A 24,631-nucleotide genomic window follows, 5' to 3' on the forward strand; every position below is an offset into this window, starting at 1 on the left:
AATATCTGCAATGTATCATAGAATGATAAGGTGTGTGTGTGTGTGTGTGTGTGTGTGTATGTGTGTAACTCTGACTCCAACATTATTGCATGAATAAAGGTTAGAAACAAAGACGCCAGGTAAAGGCTATTGAAGAATAGGTAGGGATGTGGCATAGAATTGTTCAAGCAATAATGGGACTTAGATGATAGTGGTAGCAAAGTCAGAGAGAACTTTCACATTGGAACATACCTTATAAGGATGCCATCAATTTTCTGAGACAGTTTTCTGGTGGACTGCAGGTCGGTATAGAGGAGGGAGAAGTCAAGGATAAATCCAAGTTTGGGGGGTTGAACCAAGCTTGATGATACTATTTATGAAGATAAGAAAAATCACATGTTCTGTTTGGGATTTATTTTTGTTTGTTTAGTTGGTTGGTTTTTCTGTTTGTGTGCTGTGGGTTGAACCCAGGGCCTTGTTTATGATGAGAACATGCTCTATAACTGAAGCTGCATTCCTAGTTCCTGAATTTGTGTATTTTGAGGGGTCACTAAGTGGGAACTTTTTTAGAATGCACACATTCCAAGTCCCTTCCCGTAGAGGTTATAATTCAATAGATTTCTCCTCCAGTAATTGAGATGAGCTGAGTTAAGTTTTGAGAATGTCTTGGAATACACAAAATTTTATATTCAAAAAGTTCACCTGCATATTATTGTGTATAGTGTGTATGCAAAATAAATGACAATTATATTGGTTTGATTTCATTTACATTAAAAAATCTCCATGTATCTGAAAAAAAAAAGTAGTAAGCAATTGCTTAGGGCCTTGCTAAGTTGCTGAGGCTGGCTTTGAACAGAATATTCTCCTGCCTCAAACGCCTAAACCCCTAGGATTACAGCCATTATCCATGGTGCCCACCCAGGGATAAAGTTTGCTTTGTTGCACTACTCTTCTCTCTTTAGGGTCTTCCTGTGGTTACCACGTCCTTTTTCCTTAACCTGCGCAGTTAAATTCTCTTCATCCCTGGAAGCTCAGTGTAAATCTAATCACAAGATCTTCCTGCCTCATAGATTGACTCCTGGATTGTGTATGTTTATAATATCCTGTATATAGCACATTTATTCTCTGTATGTGTGAGAGAGATACTTTTATTATTGACTTTTTTCTCTATAAAATTAGAAACCTCTTGAGAGAAGGAAATATTTTTATTTTACTCACTATTTTAGCCCTGGCACCTATAACAAAGCCTGGATTTGTTAGGTCCTCAATAAATAGTGGAAGTAAATAAACGTATGTGGTGTCATAACTAATCTCAAATGAAATTAATTTTCTTCTTTAGGGTGGCATTTCTTGCATCTTTAATTTCTAGAATGGTTCTTGGTGACTCTTAGGAACAATTCCACAAGAAAGGAGATAAAATGATTACAAAAAAAATGGAATGGAGACAGTTCTGATGTAGATTTGAATGCCAAAAATAACAAAAATCTATTGAACCCCTCTTTCAACTTTCAGTGGAGAATGAATATTCCAGGAGTCCTGAAATGAGATTTATGTTGAAGTGATAACTTTCATAAGCCTGTATTGAGTACCTGTTATGCCAGAAACCACTGGCCACTAGATAACTGGAATTTAATATAGCCAGTTCCTGTCCCTCAAGAATCTTCTGAAGTAATCAAGTCTGGGTGTTCTTCGGCAATGGTTTGGTTCATGTAGCTAATCTGGGTTATTCATCAGATGGCTAAAACTGAGTACATAGACCAAAGAGATGGGTTAGTGTCTATTTCAGATCACTGTAAATCTAACTCAAGGTATAGATGATGCATAATTTCAGGTATAGCCTGACCTGACTCTTTCTTTCCTCTGAGTTATAATATTAGTCTCCAAATGCCTGGTGTAAACACTGAGATAGGAAACAGTCTTGGAGTTGCTTTTTACTTTTTAAAATTGGTTCTTCTTAGATAACTTTCTTCAACAGCAGGCAATACAGGGAGAAGGAATTGGGAGAAAGCAGAGGAAATAATGGAAAATAGGTAGAAAATGTTTCCAAATAAGACATGGGTGAGAGAGCCCACCAAAGTTATTTATTTAGTTATTTAGTGAGTAAGACTTTCTTGGTGATAGTCCAGGGGCGTGGCTCAATGCTGTAGCACATTCTACGCTTCTACTCACAAATTTGCTTGATTCCCATTGATTCAAAGCTCAGGCCATCCTCTGCCTTGGGTTTCTTCTGACTGATTACTCTTTTATATTTTTAAAGACAATGAACGATGAGTTATTAATACAGATGTTCCGAGTGTGCCAATGTTTGGAAGACTGATTCTATATGTGGCTGAGCAAAAAGACATGGATTAATGCAAACATGATCAGGAGGCCAGGGTGTCTGCAGTGTTTGTAAAACAAGAGTGTTGACATCCATGCCAAAGTAGCAGCAAACTCATTGTAATGAATTTACTGCCTCATGCTGCTGTGATGGAGGGCGATTACTTCTGACTAGTGAATTACACTGTGGAATATTGATTTCCTTGTTCAGAACTAGGGCTGGGCAGATAGTGTGCCTGACCCTCTTACATACATGCTGTGCTAGTTTTGGCTCCATCAAAAGCTTAGTAGATGGGGAAAAAATGTTTCAGTCTTTAAGGGGGAACAGCCACTGTGCCCACAACACAAGGAAGAAACTACTAGTAAGAAAGATGAAGGATCCTCCAAATATGGAACTCTAACACATGAAGTGTTGGGTGAATTACGCTTTATTAAATCAAATGCCTGACCTCCTTAGGCCTAACAGACATGGGGAAAAACAGTGCTGATTTGATTTCTGTAGCTGAGTGTGGGCTTTGTGCTATTTGGCTGACAGAAAGGATCAGTATCACTAGCTATTATAAATGAATGCACAGATATGTGTGGTTTTATCAAAGCTACTATAATTGTCAGAGTTAGGAATATCTACTAAGAATAGCCAGTCAGCAGCAAGAGTCTGCGGACACAGAGCTTAGGTAGTAGACCATTGCAGATTTGATTTCTAAATGTTTGTATTCTAATCCACATGAAACTCCCTGGGTGATTCGGAAGAATGTCATAACTTGCTGTTTATTCAGTTAAAAATTAAAGAATATTGGATGAAATTTTTGCCAAGTATATGTGAGAAATGTTATCAATATAAGAGAGAAATCTAGGTAAAACAGTATAGTAGGGATTCTTAGTGTAAAGGTCATTGGTGTGTTAGAAATATCCGACAAGCTACCAGAAATTATTTAGAGCATTTTGTGTATATGTTCTTGTGTGCATTTTTATTATTATTATTTGACTTAAGTGCACGCCTGTATGTTTTTCTTTAGATTATGAAAGACAAGCCTTACACAAAAGGTATATGAACCATAGGCTTTTTGATCATTAAGTCATAAATAAAGGGAAAGTTAGGTGTGAATAGAGATACCTCTTACCTGTCTTTGTAAAGCCAATACCACCTAAAGATATTGCCTTGAATTAAAATGTGGATTTATGTGGGTTTTTCTTATTTAGGGAAATACATATGAACCACAGAAGAATCTAGAAAAAGGCCCAGAGGATTTCAGATCTCAGAAGACCTTCTGAGACCACCTTGTCTAACATTCATTTTACCAACAGGGAAACCGAGGCCTGACAGGTACAGCAACTTGCCAGAGGTACTACACTACCCGATGCCATTTGATTGGCTGCTTTTTTCATATTCTTTCTATATGCCCTCCACCTGTTGTTCAGGGATGGAGGAAATTAGCATGCTCCCTTCAATATGCAAAACCTGATTGTATTTTGTGAGATCCTATCTAGGAATAGTGCTTTCTGGGGATAGTGAGGCAGGAGGCAGGGACTCACCTTGACTGTCTGGATCACCATAACATTTGATGTATGTGGCTGTTGATTCCTCCCATCTACAGACTCAATGACAAGTTTTAACTGTCTTGATTTCTTTTCTAACTTATCTTTTGATTTCCATTTCCCTTGCTTGCTAAGTTTTAAGATGAACCCTTAGAGAAGGATTTAGTATTTAATCGACAATGACCATAGCTTCCTATCTTACTTTCTCTGTCTTCCTTACTGAAGGCCAACTATGAATGAAAACTATGAATGCTGGAGAAAGGAATTGTCATGGTGCATGTTCATCAGTAACATAAAGAATTTTTCTTTTTCTTTTTTTCTTCCTCTTTTTTTTCTCCCAGAGAAGATGAGGATATCTGTGTTCCTATTCCTTGACATTGCTATCACCCTTTATAGTTTACACAGTGTGGGAAACACGGCTGGATCATTTCATCAGATCTTCCCATCCACACTGAAGGTGAAATTCAGAATGAGTTGAAGCTTAAAAGGTCAACTGGGCACTAGCACTAGGGAAAAGGTACCAGGGATCACACATCTTCCCACCCTAAACTCAGTCTGAGCTTTGTCCTTTTTCTCATATCCTCTAGTTCTTCACAGAGGAGTTAAAAATGAAGCTCAGAGTCTATTGGGAAGGATGTGAAAGTAAAGACAAATCAGTAAACTTAGAATTGAATCAGCTATACACAAAAACATCTAATGTAACCCGGACAAACACTGCTGGGCCCTTGAGCACAACACTTATCAGGTTGATGAGAAATCATCATTGAAAACCTTATCTGGGGACCCGTCTTTTCATTCCTATTTCCTGTTGTTCTAAAGATGAAGCTTGGGAATAACAGGTGTCATCTGTTTTGAAGCATTAAGCAATTAAGTAATTACAGTAAACACACACACACACACACACACACATACACACATACACACTCATGCTTATAGTGGGAACTCTGAGAATTTTCCCTAGTCCAATATTTTTTGCTTCCCCAGACTTCATGGTGTGCTGCAGTTTATTCTCTCTTGTTTTACTTGTGTCATATAGAGGGCAGCTTGGGGCTAACATAATTTCCTGTTCCAGAAAAAGCCACTGTCTTTTATTAGGCAACACTTCTTTCCAAGCACTGCAGTACCTATCTCTCAAGTTCTCCTTAAGGAGTCACTGCAAATATCTGCAGAAACAGGAGCAATGATTATGCACATTTCTACCAAGGAAAAGAAACAAAGACAATGCATTTGGTGTAAAATTTCCCCAGATTCACACCTTCAATTTTCACAGCACAAAAAGGTTGATTTACTAGATTTTTCTTGCCAAAATCTTATAAAATCTCATATCACTTTAATGTTAAATTTTAAAGCTAGATAGAATATTACAATCTTTATCATAATATCTTATATAAAAGATAAGGGAAGGGAATTCAATTAGTAAGAGATCTGGGCTAGAGTCTAGTTTTACTAATTAGAAACTCAGTTCCCTAAACAAAACATAGCTACAATGCTTAGAAATTCCAAACTCAAACATTCACTGGAGAAAATTTAAGTGCTATGGCTACTCTAGGAAGTTGTAATCAGATGTTTTGATAAAGAAATTATTCATTTAAAATATTAACAAACTCACATATATTCAAATAAACTTTCACCACATACTGGAAGAAGTTATCCACATTACCTAGAGGTTTGCATGGGAGTCAAATATTATAAAAAACTAAAGCCAAACCAGGTCCTCTTCATAGGGATAATGTATCAAAGCAAATTGTAAAATCTTATCTTAATTTGAGCTCAGGAATTGGAAGTCTTTTCTATAAATGCTTGTGTGGTCTTATCGTATGGATATGATAGGAGACTCAAGGAGTTGTGGGGAGAAAGGAAGCAGAGATTCGGAGAACTGTTATACACAAATCATGGTGATATTAATTTACATGGATTGCCTTGGAGGCGGATAGAGTTGGATGCTCATGGAAATACTGTTTGAATTAATATGAGAGAAAGGTAAGAATCGATGCGCTAGAATGGCTTGATTGAGCACTTATGGGATGACAAAGGAAACACTACCATATAATCAAATACCAATGAGCAAGATCTGAGTCAAATTAGCTCTAGGATTTACTTTAAATTTTTTTTAAAGATATACTGAAAGGAGAGTTCTTATTTCCTCTGTAACATATCACTAATCTCAATTGTTTTAAGTTGCTTATTTGAAGAAGGGTAAATGACTGGCATGTGCATATACATTTGGCCAGTAGTAGCACAATGGCATTTTGGTTCTGTATGAGAAGAAACCTCAGATTCCTCCTTTTGCATAGTTTTTTTTTCCTTTTATGGTGAGTACTTCATTTTTTACATTGTAATAATAATAAAAAAATCATTGATATTTTGCTGAACTCATATTTTATATTTTTTAATCAAACAAGTCCATCTTGTGATGGATTAATGCTACTTCCCTTTTACACTCATAGTCCAGCAGGTTTACGATAAAGATGAGGTCAGTCTAGTGGAATGTGCTAAACTTTAATCAGATTTTAGTGTTAATTCATTTGCTAACTTATCTCCAGCTTGAAGGACAATAGCTGTCACTCATCATCACTGTCATCATCATCATGTATTGCAAAAAAAAATGTAGACATTAGTAAGTCATTGACTATGAACATAGATAACTTTTGCTGGGTACATCCTACTGATCAGTGGGCAGTCCTTGGATAGGTACAGACAGTGCTTCAAGGTAGATACCCTGGCTTAATGTGTAGAGCATTGATAGGGAAAGACTTTCTGTTGAAATAAGATGAATAGGGTTTTACAGGGGTGTTTGTTGAGAGCAGATAGGAATAATACAGACTCAACAAACCCCTCTACATACTGAGAGAATATCATGGGATAGAAATCTACCAATCCTAATTGATGGTTCCCCTAAGGGTCTTCCTAATGTTAAGGGTAGTGGAGTAATCCTAAATTATGGCAGTGATTTATCTCTGAGTCACAGGGGTCCAGGACATTTAAATTCCAGGCCAACTCATACGAATTGTCTCCCACTTGAGCCTATACCAAGAAAAATGTTACTACAGGTTCTATTCCAAGTGATTTTCTTTCTTCATTCTAGTGAGCACTCACCTGCCAATCTCTTGTTCCCAGGAAAGGTGGACTTGAGAATTGTGAGCTTCTATCAAAGCCCTGTTCTCCTAAATTGAACCCTCAATTTAGTTTAAGGCCCATAAGGGGAATGCTCTTTCTCGTGAGTACCTGTATATTCCCTTAGGAGTTTGGGCCTCATGTGGCATGTTATGTCATGATGAGAAGAAACACCTCCTGATAGGATAGGTAGATTTCCTGTCTGAAGAACTTACCAGTCACAGTAACGCTTGTCCACAAAGAGTATGCTCTTGCACAACCAGATTGCTAAAGAACTGTAAGGCAAGAGGACTATTGATTTGGCACATAGGTGAAATGAAGTCAAGCTCATCAATACTGCTTTACAAAGTTGGCCCTGAATGCTATTCACTGCTGGGAGCAGCACTCTGAAGCATGGTTATTCATAGTAGGTATTACTCATATTTGCTAGAATAGTCTAGTCAATGTTAGTAGCTGTCTACTAGTGGAAATCTGGTAGTACTATATTTGAAAAGAGAAGCTTCATTTCAAAGAGAGCCTGTGTACACTGTGTTCTCCCATCCTAGTGGATCCTCGAAGGGTTTCTTTTCAGGAGGCTTGGCATATTTTACTCAAAGGGCTTTCAGGTCTCCAGTATAGGAACATGGAAATCAGCTGGCACCCACCTCCCCTCTATTACAGTGATCCATGACCTGTCTCCAAAAACTCCAGCCCGTGTTGCAGAGAAGTACCAGGCAGGGAAATGTTAGTGAGTCTCACCAACCCACTTTCATTCCAAGGAAACCTAAAGGTCCCACCTTCAGCAGGTCCAGGACATAGAGATACATTGGTGCAGTCAAATGTATCCAAACTATAGAGATTTGGCCAGGGCCAGCCTGTTCCCATACCATGCTGCCAGGAAGAAGTTGACACCCGGGGCTGGGGTGGGGTGGGAGGGCAGAGGGGCACAGAGGAAAGTGAAGTCAATAATCTCCTCTCCATTTTGCTAGTGGCTTCTGGAAATCATACTTCTCCTTTGCAAACATTCTGACTCCTCTCAGGAGGCACTAAAGATCCCTTCTGCTGCTTATTTAATTTCTAGAACCACCCAGAACATAATTACATGAATATTATTTTGCATTAAAATCTGCCTTTCCTCTGAATTTGTGGCTAGAGGTGATATTCAGGGGCAGGGGACAGATATGGAGGGAAGAGAGTCCCCAGAACACTGGGTGTTGGGATTCAGGATTATTTAATCACCACCATGTTGGTGATGGCCACACTCTATTGCTTATCAGAAACAGACATAAAAGCCTTCTCCATGACTGGATTTGAAATTCTCCCCTATAAGGAGGTGAAAGACTTAAATACAAGTGGGGTGCCAGCAGCCAGGCCATGGTATTCTGAAGGTACTGAAGACAGTCCCCATTAGATGCCACTTCCACCCCTTGCTTCTGTGAAGTGGTCTCCTGTCTGGGCTGCCTGTCTCAATATACTCCCACCCACTCCAGGAAGGGTACAAGATCCCGTCCCCACTCCCTGTTCTTCAGTCCTGGCCAGGTAGGCTCTGTACCTCTCCCCTCCCCTGCTGCAGAATGAGGTACCACACCAGGTAAAGAGGGACATGGAACACTTTTTAATGTCAAGTCAGAGACAACCCTTCCCTCCCCTATCCCCCAATCCCACTTTCCCTCATCACATCCAGAACCCCTCCCGAGGCCGCTCTGGTTCCCAGACTTCGGGGGGAGGAAAAAAAAGGTTACCTAAAAACTGCATTTTTCTTCTCTTTCATACACACTCACACAAAGGTGGGAAATTAAATAAAATCAACCAAGAGGATTAAATTCTCCAGTGGTCACAAAGGCATCAGGGATTCCCATAATGGGCTAAAGCAAGTGGTTACTGACAGTTTAGTTTGTTCAGTTGCTTGCTGTCTGTTAATGCCCCGAGGCGTGATGGAGAAGCGAGGCAACCTGGGACAAGAGGGCCTTCGCCTCAGAGAGCCACACCTGGAAAAATGCTGCGCCTGGTATTAGTTGTTTTGCTTTTCACTTTTTTATAAATGTCTCTGACGTGTAAATAACCCAAGAAAATAAAAAGGCAGGAGCTGATTACACAATTACCAGTAAACTCTATCATCTTTTAGAAGATCAACACACAGCTAAAGCCATATACAGCATGCAGTAATGTCTGAGAAAGGACCCTGCTGAGAAACAAAATGGCTAGAACTCTAACAAAAAAAATATATGTATATATATACTGTATAATATATGTCATCAAAGGAAGCATAGCCAACAAACCCAAGATACAGTGTGGTCAACTTTCCATTTCTAAACAGTATGTAGATAGCATAGTATTGTCTGCATGAAATGCCAGAAAAGGAGGAATCTGTAGCGCTGGTGGAGAGGTTGGTAAAACTGGATGTGTTTTTTTTGGTGGATCTGCCAAATCCTCACCAGGTCCTTATTCCTGGTGTGTGGTCCACCTATTGTAAACCTAGTTAAGAGATAACACTATTCATTTTTAATATTTAACAAACACATTTCTCTTTACCCCTCTCATGTGTGTATATTTTAGTTTCGTCTTGTTTTTGCACTAAGTTCTAGACTCATATCAGAAAATATAATTAATAAAATTAATAATGAATCAGAATCCCTTATTATCCATCATGTCCATGTAGTAAAATGAAAAACAGGAAAAAAAATGTTTAACAAGATTTTTTGTGACTGTTGTTTGTGGGATCGTTGTCGCTGTCAGGCTGTCTTGTCTCCTTTTTCTTTCTTTCTTTTTTAATTTCACATTTCATGACACACACAATGGTGGCGCAGTCTACCAAAGGGCCCGCCGTGGCACATCTGAGCCTGCATGGCTCACTCTGCGTTTGTCTCTACTGACGGATGGAATTTGGGATGGCCGACTCCAGAATGTTCCATGGTGGGGCACTTTAGTGGGCACGGCATCTGAGCCCTTGCCCACCCTGGCAACAGAGAGGTCACACGGTGCAGCTTGCGGGTGGGCCCAAGCCGGGTGTGCATTCTTCCCGTTTTGGGAAAAGAAAGAAAACTCAGTGGTACCTAAATATCTGAAAGGCAATTTTCAATTTCCTCTTTAAAACATTTTTTTTTTTCTTTCCCAAAGTATTCTTTGTTTCCCTCCCTCGAATTTCTGTCCCATTAGGCTGTGTTTCTCTGAATTTCATTTGATTCTTATTGTTGCTGTCAGGTTGCCGTTGCGGTTGTGTTGTTGGTGCAGTGGCGGCAGCTTTCCCCCCCAGGGGAGGTGGCACTCACATCAAAATTTGAGGAGCAGGTGCAAGACCAGAAGAGGGAGAAGCCAAATGCAGCCTGCCCTCCGTGACGACGTCCCATTGTTCACTTCGCTGACTGCGCCGGGGCCTGTGAAAAGAACGCACTGGTCATGAGCTGCCTGTTGTAAAGTGGAAGAAAATCCTGTGAGTGGCCTGGTCTGGTGTCATCAGACTTAGCTCTGCTAAGGCATCCCTAAAGTGGAGCATCGGCTATTTCAGGTCCAGCATTAGAAATGAACTTTCTCAAGCTTTGACCCATCCATGCACACAGGACACCATGGGAAGCCTTCCCTGGCAAGTAGAGAACTGGAGGCTCAGGTTAAAGCATCCTGCTGGCATCACTCCTTTACTGTGTTATAAACATGCTAAGGCCATGGCTCAAGGTCGAGTTCAAGAAGGTGGCTGATGAATAAATATCCTACGTGGAGTTTCAATAAAATAAACCCTTGCAAAGTTTGTGTTCTCACCCAACCCCTTCTGAGCTCTGACTGCCTTGATCATTCACACAACCCTCCAGCTGCTCAACCTGTTGTTCAGAAAAGGACCTGTTGAAAACAACAATCTGTCTGCCGGCTGCTACTGCTGCATGGGGCACAGAGTCCATTCTGTCAATCACTCCATCTCAGGGTAGGGCGCTGGGTTCTACCTGGAGTGCTTGGCCTCTTCCCCATCTGGACAAGATAATAGCAGATGTAGCTCATGAATCAGATGCCCAAAGGCTCCAAATCAGCCCAACAGAGTGGAGGTGGGACAAAGTAAAGAAAGAGGAGGCTGTTTTCTGCATGGACATTGATGTAATTAAAGATTTAAATGGACTCTGGAGTACAGAAGACAAAACCAATTGGAGACCCATCCTGAAGGACAAGCAAGGGAAAGGGAGGGCATATTTCCCTATGAGGCACAGACTAACCAAGCCTGCAAAGCAGATGCTCTTTGAAATGGAGCTGAACACAAGAAGCAAGAGGACTTCGTGTCCAAAAATTTCCCTAGTAATTTCTCCATTGCTCTAAAACATCAGCTTTTTGGCTACTTAGACCATTGTGGCCGAGAAACCCCAATTCCAAATGGATCTATGATTCCTGAAAAGTACCTAAGTTTGGATGCCAGGTGACTTCGGTGACTGATTAACTAAGATACCTCTGTGATTGGGTGTGTCCTCACATTTTCTGCTGCCTTGATTTCACAGAGGTATTTAAAGCTGGTGATTATACTCAGTCCATTTCTTCACAGGGTTGGGAATAAGTAACAGAGCCTGAACCTGCTTGACTGACTTGGATGCTCAGCACTGGAGTCTCAGAACTGATTAAGTCAGTTCAGAATCAAACCTGGCTTTTTGATTCCATATGGGATTGTCCTGTCAAGGACATGACAAACTTCAGACCTAGGGCCACTACCCATGTGATTGTATTTTTTATCCCTTTGGAATAAATCTTTGATCTGGGGGTGGTAGCTAAATAGTCACAAGTTTGAGATGTAGCAGGGCAACTCTTGTTTCTCTGGTATCTGGTTCAGTTTTCTCAAGGCCAGAAGTTTGCAGCAGTGTAAATCCCCAAATTGAGAAATCCTCAGGAAATCTATTCTGCTCTCCACCCTGCAAGGAGGTGACCTGCTGGGCAACACAAAACTGATGGCATCCTTGGGGCCACAAAAATCCTTGGTTACAAAAGGACATGCATGAGGATTTACATTTCAATTGCTGGTCCTTCAAGATAGGACACTAACTGGTTGTGTCTTCTGGAATCTAACTACTATGTTACCACACAAACCACCACTGTGATCTTTCAGAACATTTTCTTTGGAGCCAAAGGAAGGAAGCCATTCTCTGTCACTTTTAAGGGTAAGAAGCTATGTTTCTCTCCTCTGATAAAGTCTTTTCTTCTGGGCCACTCCAAGACCTTTCCCAACAAGAACCCTGCCTGGACCTGAGACTAAGGAATCTAAGAGACAAAGATTATCATTTCCAAGTCCTCCTGACCCAAAAGGCTTTTATGGGAGCCCAGTCCCATGACTCCCCTGGACAGATCTAGTGGTCACGTTCCATCTCCATATATGCACATTTCCCAGAACAATTCCAAATGTGTCCTGCATACCTGATACCCTCTGCTCCTGGAAGGACCCAGAGTTGTCGGCACCTGAACTCTTGTTTCTTTTACCTATTTCACTCTTCTGAACACTCCACAGACACAGCTTTGAAATCAACTCTCTACTCAGTCTCAGAATACCACATCTCTTCCTATCAGCTCCCCACCATGGCTAACAAGATGCCTAGTGGTAAAGGAGTTAGAGAACAAATGCCAAATCCCTGAGAGCATCCTTCTCTCCTGCATTCCTCCTTGCAGGTCTGACCAGCAAACAGAACCAAGAGCCAGGTGTACAGCCCAACAGGGGTCTGACTTGCGTACCATGTAAGAAAAGGCTGAACATCTTGTTTCTGGGTGGGGGATTCCATAGTTTAAGAGGTACCTGTGAGCTGGCAAAGGGCACCCCACAATGTCAAGTCACAATGGCCTGGAGGCTCTGCCCAGTGTTCTTTGTGGTGCCTTGTTTGGATACCCCTCAGAGTTCTTTTGAGGCTCTGCTTCCTGCTAAGAAGCACTATAGGGAGTCTTTCAAGACAGATTCTAACCCATTGTGTTAGGGACAATGTTTTCTACAGAAAACAGAAAAAGGGCACCAAGAGCCTCTCTATGGTTCCTCTTGCTTATAGCATTATCTTGGAGAAGCTCAGGGGCCTTTCTGCTCTCCTATTCAGGCCTGAGAAGGGGCTGTCAGAGTCACTGTGCATGAGGAATGCACATTGAGCATGCAAGTCCAGTCTGCCCACACCCTCTAGTCCACACAGGCAGTCCTTCTCCTCCCCATGACCCTAACTACTATGCTTCCATAGATTCTAGCAGGAAACTGGAGGAAGCAAGAAAGAAAGGGCAGGAGACAGAGGTGTTCCCTGAGGCACAGGTACCCCACACAATCCTCCCAAAGGAGACAGCAGGAATTATCCCCGCCACTCCATTCACAAAATGTTCCCCACCTGGGCCTTGCCACCTGCTGCCTTGACCCCTCAAATCTGTTCTTTATGCTAATTCCAAGGTGGTGTTTCTATCATCCCAAATTAATCATGCTGCTAATCTGAGGCTTATAGTCTTAAGAAAAATGTTCAAACTTTTTTGGCAGAAAATGCACCCCACTGTATGATCTACCTGCTAGCTACCTTGTCAGCCTTTCTTCCTGCCTCATCTTCCAGTGTCTTTTGTCCCACCATGTAAAACAGGCACATGTATATACACTCAGGCATACCCACACACACATGGGTGGACACCCTCTAGCCATATTCTTTTTATTCCTCAACTTCACACATTCTGCCCCTCTACGAGAGATGTACTTCATCTAACTCACTCCCATTCTTTATTCTAGATTCTGTTCTGGCCTTCAATCACCTCTTCCAGGTAACCTTTCTTAATCCACTTGGGTTGGTGCTCTCAATATCTTATACATTCTCCTACTAAAACACTCCCCACCCCTGCCATATTCAAATTGTCTTTGTTTGTATAACTTGTAGTTTCTCCTCTGTAATACCGGTTTCTTAAAGGCAGAGTCTGTGTCTCATTGGCCTATGGCAGGTATTCAATAGATGTTTGTTGATGGAAGTAGAGAGTACTGTGACTCACACTGATGTGTCCATAATTACTTTATCCTTGTGTTTTCTTTCTCTTAAGATTATATTTGGGGAAAGAAATCAAACCAAATGAGAGGGAAAAAAATTACTTTCCTATCTTGTCTTTGATTTACCTCAATTTCCTCTTCCAGATACCCTTCTTCCCTTTCTTTAACTGTCCAATAAAAGTCACTAAAAATTTTGGTGCTGAGTGAATGTCTACATAGAAGCAAAGTTATATGGACAAGGAATTCAGGTAGGATGCTTTCAGGTGGAAAGTTATCTATCACAGTACTGATGACACTCATATAGGAGATGCAGATTATTATCTCTTTTATAATAGATGGAGGCTTAAATTTAGAGAGCTTAAGTGGCTTTCCCCAAGTCCCCTGACTTCTGTCTCCAAAGGAAATTTTCTTCTCACTAACTCGGAGCTGCTTTTTTGTACAACTCCTGATCTTCAGGAAATAAAGAGAAGAAAGAGTGAGGCCCACAGTGATAACTGGGAACTGGCTAAGGTGGGCACCACAGACATATGACTGTTTTTTCCCACTCTAAATGAATGCTACGTTAAAAAAAATTGCTATGAGATGTGGTTGTTTGTCCAGGCAGACAAGAATCATAGTGTCCTGGGAGCAAGGCCTCTTAGAGTTGGTGCCTGCCAGAGTGACAGTTCTGTCCATCTGCCTGGCAATAGGGCCACACATTTGAGACCTCTGTTCTTCATCCAGCCACACTTCCACTTCACATTGGATGTCTTTATTGCCTCTATCTCATTAGAAAGTTGCGGAAGCCTAAAGAGACTAATTACCAGGACAGTTAGGGTCCCAGAGAACTGTGATGAGTGTCAATTATCCATCGGAAACATCTGGCAGGAATGAAAGCCGCAAATAAGACATATTTTATTCCTAGCCAAGTGACTCACCCCAGAACCTCCCCCTTCCTCCCATTTCTCCCTCCCTCCCATCACTGCCCTTCCAGTTCCAAGTTAAAGAGAGGAAGAGAGAGAGAGAGAAGGGAATAAGCAAAGGGCAGCATGCAAGGCCAAGGTCTAAGAAGATCACTGCATTAGAGCATTCCTGTTCAAGGAAAGAGGCAGGCCTGGTACAGAGGAGCTCAGAGATGCAGCTATTCTGGGCACTGACAGGTGCTCATTAGTGCCACCAGCAAAGACAAGTTAGACTTGTGCAAGTGGAAGCTACCCAGGGAGAATGGGATGTCCTTAGGGACAGGGTTAATAGAAATTGACACAGAGATGCTCAAGGTCAGGGAAGGGTTCCCTCTGGGCTGCTTCCTGGTGTGAGCTTAGAAAAGAAGGCATCCTGGAGGAAGGTAAAGAGTTTTACATACCCCACCAAGCAGCAGCTTCCTGAAAATAAATATACTAACCTTTCCAAGGGGTCAGGGCTGTAGTTTTCACTTCTAAAAGAAATTAAAAAACAGGCCACTGTTAAGATAGAAAGTAGTTAGAAGTGTTCACTTTGCCCTCAGATGGTTTTAGGAACTTGGTGATTCTTCAGGCCCAAGAGCTTCCCCAGGCCTCTTGAACCTGCTTCTCGTTGTCCTGACCAAAGCCCAGCACTCATAGTGACCCATGTCAATGTTCTAAGGCAGCTAGAAGTGAACTGGGGACTAAGAAAGGGTATGAGTAATGGTCAGAACAGACCACAGACTGAAGCAGAGCCAAAATATCCACCTCATTTTAACAGGAGACACCTCTGCAACCTGAGCTGTCATGTCAAAACCTTTCTGTAAAACAAATTTCTGTATTTGGCTATCAGAGTAACTCCTAAGTGTTGAAGTGTGGGTCTTAAGTACAAAAGTGACTGGTACAGATGGATGTAAAATATCATAGTTTTAATATGGGTGCCCATGTTTGGTTTGAAATATAAAACTTTCACCTGATTTTACTATACATTTTAGAAACACCAGTGAAGAAGCTCTCAAGTGCCAGAAGAGCCCAGATTTTTGATGTTTGACTTTTCTTGATGAGTCAGACAATACCAGCTTGGTCCTGTTGGGTCTCATCTCTTTGGGTCACATGAGGCAGTAAAGATCCACACCTGTGCTACCACAGTTGCACTTGATTCACCTCCTTGTAGAAATGCTGGGGAGCCAGTTCCTCTTTGTTGGTTAGACCAGGGAAGATTCCCAATTTGCTAGCTTCAAACTCTCAGAACATGTCACAGAGGCTCCCCAGCTCTTCTGTGGATAGGAGGTGTTTTTGTCTGGTCAGAAGTTGTAATCATCTCTAATCTCTTACTTCCCTCTTTAGCAGCCTCTGCAATTATTCACTTGGTACTGAGAGGGTGAAAAGTGTCCTTAAAGACTTTTGATTGAGGGGATGGCTTTGAAATCTATGTTAACTGACAAATGTCCTCACATATAGAAAGATAACCTAGATACAACTGTCTTCCTCAATGCAACTATAATGTTTGTTCAAAGTCAGATGAATACATACTTGTGCATTCAAGATCTCATTGTGTTTTTAAAGGCACAGATATATGATATCCGTCTCTATTGAAGTGGACTTTAGCAACCCTGAGAAATTGTTCTGACGATATAAAAACATAAGTGGTGATCTATGGTTAAATATTTTATGACTGAAGGAAGATCTGATGTAAAGTTGGGATAGTAGAAAAAGTACAGAAGTGATGGTTCTATGTTGTCTGTGCCTTTAGCAGGGACAGTTCCCTAGAGTGCTCACTGGGCCCTTGAAAACAGCCAGAACTTTAGGAAGGGCATTTTTTTTACTAATGTTCTTATTCAGGTATCACTGATTTCTGGATCTCCCTGTATGATAAAAGATAACTAGGATGAAGGCAGTTTGAAGAGAGACTTGAGAATATGAATAGTCACACACATTTTACCCCCAAACCATAAGCAGTGCAATAAAGGGTAAGCTTGGGGAAGAGTCACCCACAGAGTGAAGGGGATGCTGGTTCAGACTTTTAGAGGAGGAACAGAGGACATTTCCATTTGGCAGTTGGGACTATCAGGAAGAGGGGGGAAAAATCAAAGGCAAAGTTCCTGCTCTAGACAACCAGAAGAGATTATCTGTACAGCAATGATCTGAAAACAACTTTAGCTTAATTGTTCCTGTCTAGCTCCTCCACTCCCCACCCCTGCTAATCTATAACAATCACTACTTCGAAGAAGTTCAATGCTAAAGAGCATCCATGAAGATAAAGAACAATTTGATACCCACCCATGACCTCAGCTAAAACTTAACCTTGGGTCTTTCCAGGTAGCAATGTGTCAATCCTTCCAGGTAAACAGAATGTTCTTGCACCCTTTCTTAGCACAGAAAGGAAAACCTAAGCATGATAAGCTTTATAGTTACTTTAAACCCACCATGCTGTGCTCTGGCCCATCATTCCTTTACTCTAGCACTAAGAAGTGATGTAAGAATGCTGCTCAATGTCAGTCCTCCAAAACATGCTTGACATGTTTCTGTTGGCTCTACCTTCTATAAATACAAATCTTGCTTGTGGCTTCAAAGCCAGTGCGAGCCACAGACTGAAGTGTTTGAATAAGATCTTGCTATCAGGAAAAGAAACAATCCCTGATAATCCAAGCATACATCTTTCTTCAGCAGGACCTTGACTGAAATTTAGTTGATCTCTTTGTTAATGATGCATTAAGAAGGAACCACACAGAGTGGGAAAATACAGTCATGAGAAAGAAAAAGGAAGGAAGAGAGGGAAGGGTAGAATGGGGATACAGGTAGAAAGAAAAGGAGGGGAAAGAGGGAAAAGAAAAAGAAAAGAAGAAAATGCAAGGTAAAAGGATCCCCTACATACACCCTAAGTCTCCAACTGGTCAGTATTCAATGTTTCAGCTCAACTCATAGTGATTTTTTTTTCCAGCAAAAAGCTGAATACTCATGGCTGAATCCAACAGTCAGGAAAGCTCTGGGCTGTTGTCTTATTTGAATAAGAAGCAGAGGTATGCTGGATGAGAACAGATATACCACCTTTCCAGAAAGAGGATGAGGGAAATTTTTCTTTTTGTACTTTCTCTTATTTTTAACATACAGGTGCCATAGAAATGCTAATTGTGGATGCCTTGGTGGCTTGGCCTAATTAACTATTTTTAATCCTCTGCAGGGAAGCACTGATCATCTTTTCTGTGGTTGCAATTGTTTCCTTCTGATATCTAGACTTTACTTTTGCTTCCCATTCTTTAATAAATTGGTTTGATGGTCACTGTGAGGTTCACAGGCATTAATCAGCCAACTTTTCCCAGCCCACTGATATCATCAAATCTGCCTTAATGCCTAGAAGATAAAAGACAAAGGGCCAGTGGATGGGAAATGAGCAGCCCGGGAGCCGCTGAGCTTGCAGTGTGGGCCCCCGCATACTGGCCTGTGCAGAAGTTTCATGAGGGATGGTTGGCATAGCACCGAGTCCTTATTTATCATTGCAAGAATCCTGCACCACCAAATATTAATACGAGAAGGTGACATGCAATCTGTTGTGTTTGCAAAAGGGAGGCAGAGAAATACTTCAAGGGTGGCAAAAAAAAAATGCTGAGGAGGAATGAAATTCCCTTATCAAAAGCCTTCTAGTCTATCCAGATATTGTGTAGCAAAATAGCTTTGAACTTCTCTGAAAAACCAGTGTTCCCTCTCAGTGGAAATCCACATGTTGGTATAAATCTTTCTTACACTTCTCTGATAAGATGTGCATAACTTGAAGGTATTCCCTAAGAAAACAGGTTGCTCTCTATTGCATTAGAGAGTAGCAAAGGAAGAAGGAAAACTGAGCACAGATGAATGAGGTGAGTGTGCCCAGGGTCAAGGTCTGTTTCCTTTAAAATATTCCTAGTTGTATCAAAAAGTCCAGCAGCTATACTAAAAACCACATAACTCAGCTGTCAGAATATTGCAAATGTCTATGACTTACTACTTCTGGTTGGTGGGATGAGGGACTGAACACTTCCAGAGAATGAAATTAGAAAGTTGGCATAGAGATCATTCCACCCAAATCAATCAGTTCACAAAAATAAACATATAAATAAAATAAAATCACTGGGGGGAGGGAAGAGAGAGTGATACACACACACACACACACACACACACACAGAGAGAGAGAGAGAGAGAGAGAGAGAGAGAGAGAGAGAAAACAACCCAGCTCTCTCTTGGCAGGTAGAGCCTGATAACAATGTCTCCAGCTCCAAGTCCCATATTCAGCCACTAGGTAAAGTGTTCAGGTTGTTTTTATTTTTGTTTCAGCTTGGTTTTGTTGCTGATGACTTTGATTTGAAATGATGCATATAACTTTAGCTGAATATATTAGCTTATTAGAAACCACTACCCAAGTTTCAAATGTTTCTTATTCCTCTGAAAATAAAGCCTTAAGTAGCCAGAATTAGCTTAGTAACTTCTGAAGGCACTTCTGAAGAATCATTTGTTGTAAGTTCAGTCCCTCCTTCCTTTAATACCATTTATGTTGGCTACTTTTCTAATGCTGTTTCACATCTGTGACTATGTCTCACATGGAGGTTCAATAATCATACATTAAATCATAACTTGAATCTGAATATGTTCATTTACTTTCCTCTTCCTTCCTCTTTCTTTCTTTCGTTTTCCTGTTCATGGTTCATTACCAAGTTACTATATATCACTAAGGTGAACTATGTAGCCCTGACTCTTTTCAAGATACAAGCATTTTTCCTCATTTGTCAAACAGCTCCTCACATAATTGATTTCTTTCTCTCTTCCCATCCACCTCCCAGGTTTAAAACTGTCCTTCTATGATCATTTGCACAATTAGAATGTGAATGGGTGAACAGGATGAACATCTGGAATGTGAATGGTGGAACAGGGTAAGGTGGGAAGAGGGAGGTGGGAAGGTTGGGCTGGGAGGTGGGAAAAACCATTCCCCTCATTCTTTTCACAAGCTGTCTTTCTGCTGGGCTATTGCTGGACTCAGCACTGTCCTTAAGAGGAGAACTACAGCACCCAAAAGGCACCAGTTTTATTCTACCCCTCAGCCCAAATGCTCAGGCATGTTCTTAATGGGTCATTTACACTAGATTAGTGGACATGAGAAAAGAACTTGATGTGGAAGGGATGTCAAGGGGCTGGGAAAAGGATTTGAAGGATGAGTTAATGGACCCCATAGGATGCTCCATGAAGGAATGGTCTCCATCGAAGTAACTCTTTCTCTTTGACTTGTATCTGGAGATTCAAAATGCACCTGTTTCAAAGTCTTTTTATTACATATTTTCAAGTTGAATGTTGTCTGATTCTGTAAGGTAGATAAGACAAATCGACTGTATTTTATAGAAGAGGAAATTGAATAAAGTTTAATGACTTACCCCAAAACAGAGAACTACGGAAGGTCAGGTTCTGAACTAAAAGGGAAGGCACCCTCTCTAGATCATTACTTGTAGGCAAACATGCATGCTGCACCAGCCTGCTTCCCTCCCTTGGAGAGTCATGTGAGCCAAGTGATGCACTTGATGGAATATTTCAATCATCCATATATATGTGTTTGACCTTGTTGCTGAGGGACTATCAACAGGATTCTTTATGAAAGCTGCTCAGTTGGTTTTAATTCAGATTTAGTTTTAACCTTTTGCCTTCATGCTAATCTCTGGGTTTTGAGATGTGAATGATATTTATTTTCCTTTCCCTTCCCAGACCTCCTGGGGCATTGTGGGCAAGGGATGAGCAGAGAAAAGAGAATTGTCATTGGATTTTCACCAGATCCCAAAAACTTCCTTAAAGAGCCTTCCACCACCATCTTCTAAACAACTTTACTGAAAGGAGTGTCAGGTAATGCACAACAGGGGAAAGGGAGAGGAGTGGGGGCTCTGGGATTGAAGGGAGGGGAGAGAAAACATAAAGCAAGGGGGATACTGACCTTGCAACAAAGTTGAGCTTGTAGGCTCATTTAGTTCTAAATCGGGTGAGGGACAACAAGAGAGAAAAATGAAAACAAACACATATATTATATACAGTAGCTATATATTTGTCATATATAGTTTGTATACTGTCTTTTTACAAGCATTTTGGGAAAAATGGATAAATAAAGGAAGACACAAAAACCAAAGGTGGTAGGACAAGGTGCAGCAAGAAAAACACTGAGATGCTTTATGTTTCGTATTGGATGGGATGGTTGGGAAGAACAGGACCTGGCCACTGTATATATTTTCCAGTACAAATGAATTCACTTGTCACTTGTGCTGAGTTGAGGTTCTGATTTGAAACAAATGGCTGAAGCCTCTTTCCAGAGAGATTTCTCTCCCATATCCTCACCCCTGGTGTTTCAAAGAAGTTCAACTTCAAGAACTTCTGATCCCATGGCAATATGATTGGAATATGATCTCCCAGGAATCACTGATTCAGGGATGTGGCAGCAGAATTCTCGTGTTTACTGCCAGTTCTGCAATCCCAGAGATCAGATGCTTGGAGCCCACTTAGTTTGAGATAGGAATGAGCATGCTGTTTCTTTTCTTAAGTCTCCCAAGATCCTTATCACAATGGAAATATCTTGCATCAGAATCCCTCACTTTTCAATGTCTAGGAAACATGGAAAGAGCATGCAGTTTGTGTACAAGGTGGTGGCAAAATTATGATAATTTAGCTGGCTTTCTGGAGAATGAACTTCATCATGAATTCATATACTCATGTGAAGTAAATGCTGCTGCTTTCCCATCTGCCTAATCTGCTTGATAGAACTTAAAGGAAAATGACATGGAAAATCTCCTAATAAATTTATATTTGTCAAAAGACTTCATTGATAGGAGCCTCAATGATAATGATGATGGGCAACTTGATAAAAAAAAATAAGCTCAATAATGAGCTTAGAAGCCATGATAATGTCTGCACTAGACTTGGCTTGAATTAATGGGTTGAAAATGCTCATCTTCAACATTAATGGGGTTAATCTTTGAGAATTCCTGCATTAAAGAGGACCCCACATGTACCCATTCATCTTTGTTTGACCCAGTCTTCTAAACTTATTCACATAGGTACCATCATTTTATAATGTTGGTTTTAGAGAACCCTGGACTCTAGAAAGCTGACAATGGCTGAAGTACCCCCAAAGTTAGCACAGGTTGAATGCTTTTAAAGTAATGGGGGGAGGGCAGGGAGAAGAAGGAGTTATAATGGTCACAAATGGATCTGCTGAGTGTGTTTATGACACATGGTTCACTACTTGTCTTGTCATAAACTCCAGTTATTTCACTCCTTTTTTTTTTCTTTTAAGTTTGCTGCTTCTCCCTATTCTCATCTTGAGAAGGGTTAAGGGGAGGAGGCTAGGGGATTAGACAGTAGTGATAAAGTCAATGGCAAAGCCATTTTCTGCATCCAAATCAGAAGAAAGAAAAGGTCAGAGGAGGAGGAAGACTATTTATAGGAATCAGGACTCCTGTGGCTGCAGAGTAGGACTTGGGAAGCTGTAGAAGGGAAAGTGTGGAAGAGCTTAGATTTGCAAGACAGAGGAAGGAGTGGCCTGTTCTTTTCTAATTCTGGCCCTCTTGCCTGAAGACAGACATCTGTCAAAAAAAAAAAAAAAAAAAAAAAAAGGCCTGACAAATGTGAGGGCACTCATGACTCTCCCTGTGTGAGAGATGCCAGGCAGATCAATCACTCTAATCATAGCTCTGTCCATTCTGTGCTAGAGGCTCTGGGATCAAGGGCAGCCTTCCTTTTCCCAGTCCTCTCAGATAAAGCTGGGCTTTATTTTATGTGCAGAACAAGAGGCTGGGAGAATGTGATTTGGAAGCAAAGATGTCACAATGGAACATACACTGCTACTGAGGTCATATGGCAGGGTTAGGGCAGGGGTGTGGCCCTTGAGGCGATGGATTATCCAGGATTTCTGGGAATAACCACAATTTATGTCTTTGCCAATTATCTGTCAAAGTCCCCATTTTTTCCCCTTTTATGTTACATTTAAGAGTACTTTTCAACATGGGGTTTTTGGAGAATGGATTTGAAAAGTCCCAGAACCACTAAGTGTGGTGGGGGTGTGGAGGGATTTGCACAAAAGGCAACCAGAAATTAACCACTTGATGTGCAGGGAATATTTGCATCCATCAAGGTGCCAAGCCATTGCCAGGCACCTGTAGGTCTGTCTGTTGACACACAGGGACATAGGCTCACCTCTGCATAGACAGTCTCTGGGCAGAGAGGTGGGGCATCCAGGGTCTACCAGAGAGCTGGTTCACTTGCTTCTGGCAATAAGATAGTTGCCAAATGCATAATGAAATTAGAGCAACTTGCCTTATATACATTAATCCTTTAATAAAGAGTTGTTTAGGAAATGAATGCATGAATGACTATGCAACATATTTCAAGATGATGGTTTGGATGGATGAATGTTTTAATCCAGCCAGACAATATCCAATGGTACAAGTGGGGAACTTGGAAAATCCTCATTTTCTACATTATTTCTCCCTCTGAAATTAATATTATTAAGGATCCCAAGACCTGTGATTCTATTCTGATGAATACAATTTGATTTATCTTATTTTCCAAAAGATGGAAAAACATTTTAGAAAAGGGATCATGTTATATTAACCCAGTGAGGAAAATATTGAAATAGTAAATACTCTTCTCTGGGCTCTTTACTATTTTACTCAATTATAGTCTCCATGTCAGTTTAGAAGACACCACTGAGGAAACAAAAACAAAAACATAAATGTCATTTTTAGCATCTCAAAGCCTTTTCTTCCTGATTTAGAATTTTTCTCATTATAGAGTGAAATGAAAATTCTGTTTCATTTCTATTTTCCCATTCCAGATATCTACTTTCATACCTGCATTCTCTCTTTCTCCTCTCTTCTTTTTCATCTTTCTTTCCCTCTTGCCTGCTCAACTCACCTTTGATACCCATCCTTCTAGAGCCTCCTCCCTAGCTTCTTCCCCACAGGGACTCTCCCCACTTCACACTCTCTCAGTGCCCAGCTCAGGGCACATTCTCACCAAATAATGTGATGCTGGCATTGGTGTGGCCCAACTTGTTTGAGGCTACACAAGTGTAGTTCCCGTAGTCATGTTCAGAGACATTGAAAAAGATGAGTTTTGACAGGAAAGGTCTGTTTTCCACTTTGACTCCCTTCTTTCCTTCAATCAGTCTAAAACAAACAAGAGACATAAAGAGAAGAATAAAAAGACATGGTCAGTTTCTCTCATAGGATGGAAATAGACTCTAGAATTAATGAACTTCTCATTGTTTCCCCATCACACATTATAATAACCCCACTATTTCCTCCTCTCGATGATACCCTATGTTCATTCACAATGCACAGGTGATCATAGTGCTCCATAGTGCTCCATGCCCATGGAGATACTCCAAAAAGGATGGCATATATCCTATGGCCATATTTCAGTCTTCTGAAAAGAAATGCATCATTTTACTCTTGCTACCTCTTAGTTATGCCACAACAATACACCATCATCTCTCTGGCCTTTAGGAGACTATCATTCGTGCAGTGGATAAGGGAAAGCGCGTATTTGTCTGGAACTGTTGATGATGTTAATGAAAGTGATGATGATGATGATAACAATGATGATGTTGATGATGACAATGAAAAACTGAAGCTTCAAAGAGATGCATGACCTGAAAGGTTTGAAAAACACTATTTTTTCAAGCACTTGGGCAATACAAATTTTCCATAAGTACTTGAGACATTCTACAGATAAGACTTTTTTTTTTGCAGGGGCGGATCTGGGAAAAGAAGAAAATAATCAAGGATTATTTTCATATCAGGGAACTCTGAAGGACTTAGGAAGAGTGATCGCCCCA

The 24,631-nt window shown here is 40.9% G+C and overlaps 1 protein-coding gene across 4 annotated transcripts in view; it reads right to left on the reverse strand.

Annotated features, from left to right (window-relative positions):
- Nucleotides 1-8,566: 8,566 nt before the first annotated feature.
- Ntm (neurotrimin) overlaps nucleotides 8,567-24,631 on the reverse strand; it is a 978,825-nt gene continuing 962,760 nt past the window's right edge. The window contains exons 7-10 of one of the 4 annotated variants that reach the window (XM_046432819.2): nucleotides 23,809-23,960; nucleotides 20,738-20,773; nucleotides 15,255-15,287; nucleotides 8,567-10,301 (exon numbers count right to left, since the gene is read on the reverse strand). In XM_046432819.2, the coding sequence (XP_046288775.1) occupies nucleotides 10,198-10,301; nucleotides 15,255-15,287; nucleotides 20,738-20,773; nucleotides 23,809-23,960 (325 nt within the window). In that variant the 3' untranslated portion in view covers nucleotides 8,567-10,197. The remainder of the gene's footprint in view (nucleotides 10,302-15,254; nucleotides 15,288-20,737; nucleotides 20,774-23,808; nucleotides 23,961-24,631) is intronic. The other 3 variants (XM_046432820.2, XM_058575237.1, XM_046432821.2) reach the window with 3 other exon arrangements.

This window comes from Marmota monax, unplaced genomic scaffold (assembly GCF_021218885.2).
Source record: "Marmota monax isolate L192 unplaced genomic scaffold, Marmota_monax_Labrador192_F-V1.1 WCK01_AAM20220418_F8-fsc00062, whole genome shotgun sequence".
NCBI classification, from domain to species: domain Eukaryota; kingdom Metazoa; phylum Chordata; class Mammalia; order Rodentia; family Sciuridae; genus Marmota; species Marmota monax.